Source organism: Lagopus leucura, unplaced genomic scaffold, assembly GCF_019238085.1.
Source record: "Lagopus leucura isolate 7727_CA_CO unplaced genomic scaffold, USGS_WTPT01 56162-0_obj-0_obj, whole genome shotgun sequence".
In the NCBI taxonomy this organism is placed as follows: Eukaryota; Metazoa; Chordata; class Aves; order Galliformes; family Phasianidae; genus Lagopus; species Lagopus leucura.
The window spans coordinates 1-2,561 of NW_024966518.1; the positions used below are offsets into that span (position 1 = coordinate 1).

General features: G+C 59.5%; 1 protein-coding gene across 1 annotated transcript in view; it reads left to right on the forward strand.

Moving 5' to 3' along the window:
* Window positions 1-101: 101 nt before the first annotated feature.
* The window catches only part of LOC122192614 (A.superbus venom factor 1-like), a gene marked incomplete at its 3' end in the record, with an annotated part of 9,681 nt that continues 7,221 nt past the window's right edge, over window positions 102-2,561 (forward strand). Inside the window, exons 1-5 of the mRNA XM_042893220.1 lie at window positions 102-154; window positions 434-536; window positions 620-740; window positions 1,063-1,178; window positions 1,608-1,754. Coding sequence (XP_042749154.1) covers window positions 102-154; window positions 434-536; window positions 620-740; window positions 1,063-1,178; window positions 1,608-1,754 — 540 coding nt within the window. The remainder of the gene's footprint in view (window positions 155-433; window positions 537-619; window positions 741-1,062; window positions 1,179-1,607; window positions 1,755-2,561) is intronic.

Here is a 2,561-nt window from a genome sequence, read left to right on the forward strand (position 1 = left end):
GTGGTGGGGATGAGGGCAATGGGATACGGGGCGATGGGGATGAGGGTCATCATCCTCAGGACTTGGGGAGGTGGGGATTTGGGGTGGTGGGGATGAGGGCGATGGGGACACGGGGCGATGGGGACGAGGTTCATCACCCTCGGGACTTGGGGAGGTGGGGATTTGGGGTGGTGGGGATTTGGGATGATAGAGATGAGGGCAGGGGGTGGATGGAGTTTGGGGTGGTGAGGACATTGCGGTGGAGGAGGATGAGAGTTTGGTGTGGATTTGGGGTGACGAGGACACGGGGTGGTGGGGAGGCAGGGCAGCACAAGAGTGGGATGTGGGAACATTGGGTGACAGCGACACGGGATGCGACGGGGACAGCCGGTGCTGGAGATGTGGGGACAGGCAAAGGTGGGGACGTGGTGTGACAGCCGTGATGCGTCCCCAGGTACCTGTATGGGAAGAACCTGCAGGGGACAGCCTTCGTCCTCTTTGGCGTGATGGTGGATGACGAGAGAAAGACCATCCCCCAGTCCCTGCAGCGCGTCAAGGTGGCCCTGTCCCCTGTCCACGTCCCCTGTCCCCGTCCCCATCCCCGTGTCTGTCCCCCTGGCCCTCTGACCCCGTGCTGCAGGTGACCGATGGGGACGGAGAGGCCGTGCTGCCCATGGCCATGCTGCGGCAGCGCTTTGCCAACCTCCAGGAGCTGGTGGGACACTCGCTCTACGTCACCGTCACCGTCCTCACCGAGTCAGGTGACAGAGGGACAGAGGGACGTGTCCGGCTTCGTGTCACGGTCCTCGATGCACTGGGATGGTTTAGGGATACGTATTGGGGACACAGGGTCCTGGGTAGGGCCCAGCAGGGACGTGTGGATCTGGATGGGGGCAACAAGGACAGGGAGGTATGGAGACAAGGACACGTGGGGCTGTGGACTGCAGAAATAAGGAAAGATGGGGATGAAGGTGGTACAGATGGAAGCAGCCAGAGCTGCCTACAGTTGGGCAGGGGGACACTGGGGGACCAGGAGCCTTGTCCTGGCACTGGGTGACATCGCTGTCCCCGTGGCCACCACAGGCAGCGACATGGTGGAGGCACAGCGCAGCGGCATCCGCATCGTGACGTCCCCGTACACCATCCACTTCACCCACACCCCCAAGTACTTCAAACCAGGGATGCCCTTCGATCTGACGGTAATGGCACATGGGGACAGGGACGGGGATGGGGACAGGGACAGGGATGGGGACAGGGATGGGGCTGGGGGGCTGGGGGTGACAATCCAGGCCCCTCTGGCACCGGAGTCTTCTGAATGGGGATGGGGAAGGGGGAATCCCATGGGGTTGTCTGCCCCCACGTCATATCCCTGTGTCACCTGGATGGCACCTGGTGTCTGTCCTCACACAGCATCCCTGTGTCACCTCCCCTGTGCCGTGTCCCCGGGCTGAGCCATGTCCCCATGCCATTTTCCTATGCCACGTCCCCACACCGTGTGTCACAACCCCATTCTGAGCCTGTCGTCCCCATGGTTTGTCCCCGTGCCATGTCCTTGTGTCACATCCGCATTGAATGTCCCCGTACCACGTCCTCACGCGGTGTCCCTTGCCGTGCTGCATCCTCCACAGGTTTATGTCACCAACCCCGATAATTCCCCGGCTCCACGCATCCCCGTCAAGGCCGACGACTTCCAGGGCCTCGTCTCCACCCAGCGAGATGGCAAAGCCAAGCTGGTCCTCAACATGCCAGCCAACAAGAACTCTGTCCCCATCACTGTGAGTGGGGACGGGGACAGGGGACCTGGGTCTGGGATGGAGCAGGGCATCCAGGGTGAGCCGTGATGGCTGGAGTCGGGGATGGCGACAACAATCAAGGGGAGCAAACCCCAAATGACCAGCGCAGAGGGGAACCAGGGTGTCCAAAGTGGGCAGGGTGGCTGAGACAAGCAGGATGGCCAAGGGCAAGAGCAGCAGAGCTGGGGTGGCAGGTTGACCAGGTCACCCGTGGTGGCCAAGACCTCCATGGTGGCTGAGAACCCCACGGTGGTGAAGTTATCTATGGTAGATGAGACCTTACTGACAGCCAGGATGTCTGTGGTGGCCAAGTCATCCATGGTATCCAAGGCCTTCATGGTGACCAAGTCGTTTATGGTAGTCAAGACCTTCAGAGAGGCAAAAAAATACATGATGACCAAGTCACCCATGATGGTCAAATTATCCATAGCAGCCGATGTCTCCGTAGTGACTGAGACTCTCATAGTAGCCAAGATTTTCATGGCAGCCACAACCTCCGTAGTGACTGAGAGCTCCATGGTGACAAAGTCACCGGCGGTACCAAGGCCTTCGTGCTGGCCAAGTCATAAATGGCAGCCAAGACCTTCAAAGTGGCCAAGACCTCCATGGTGGCCAAATCATCCATGGAAATCAAGACATTCATGGCAGCCAAGACGTTGATGGCAGCCAAAATTTCCAGGGTGGCCGAGGCTTCCAAGGTGAATGAGTAACTTATGTCAGCCAAGACCTTCATGGTTGCAATGACCTCCATGGTGGCCAAATCATCCATGGCAACCAACACCTCCATGG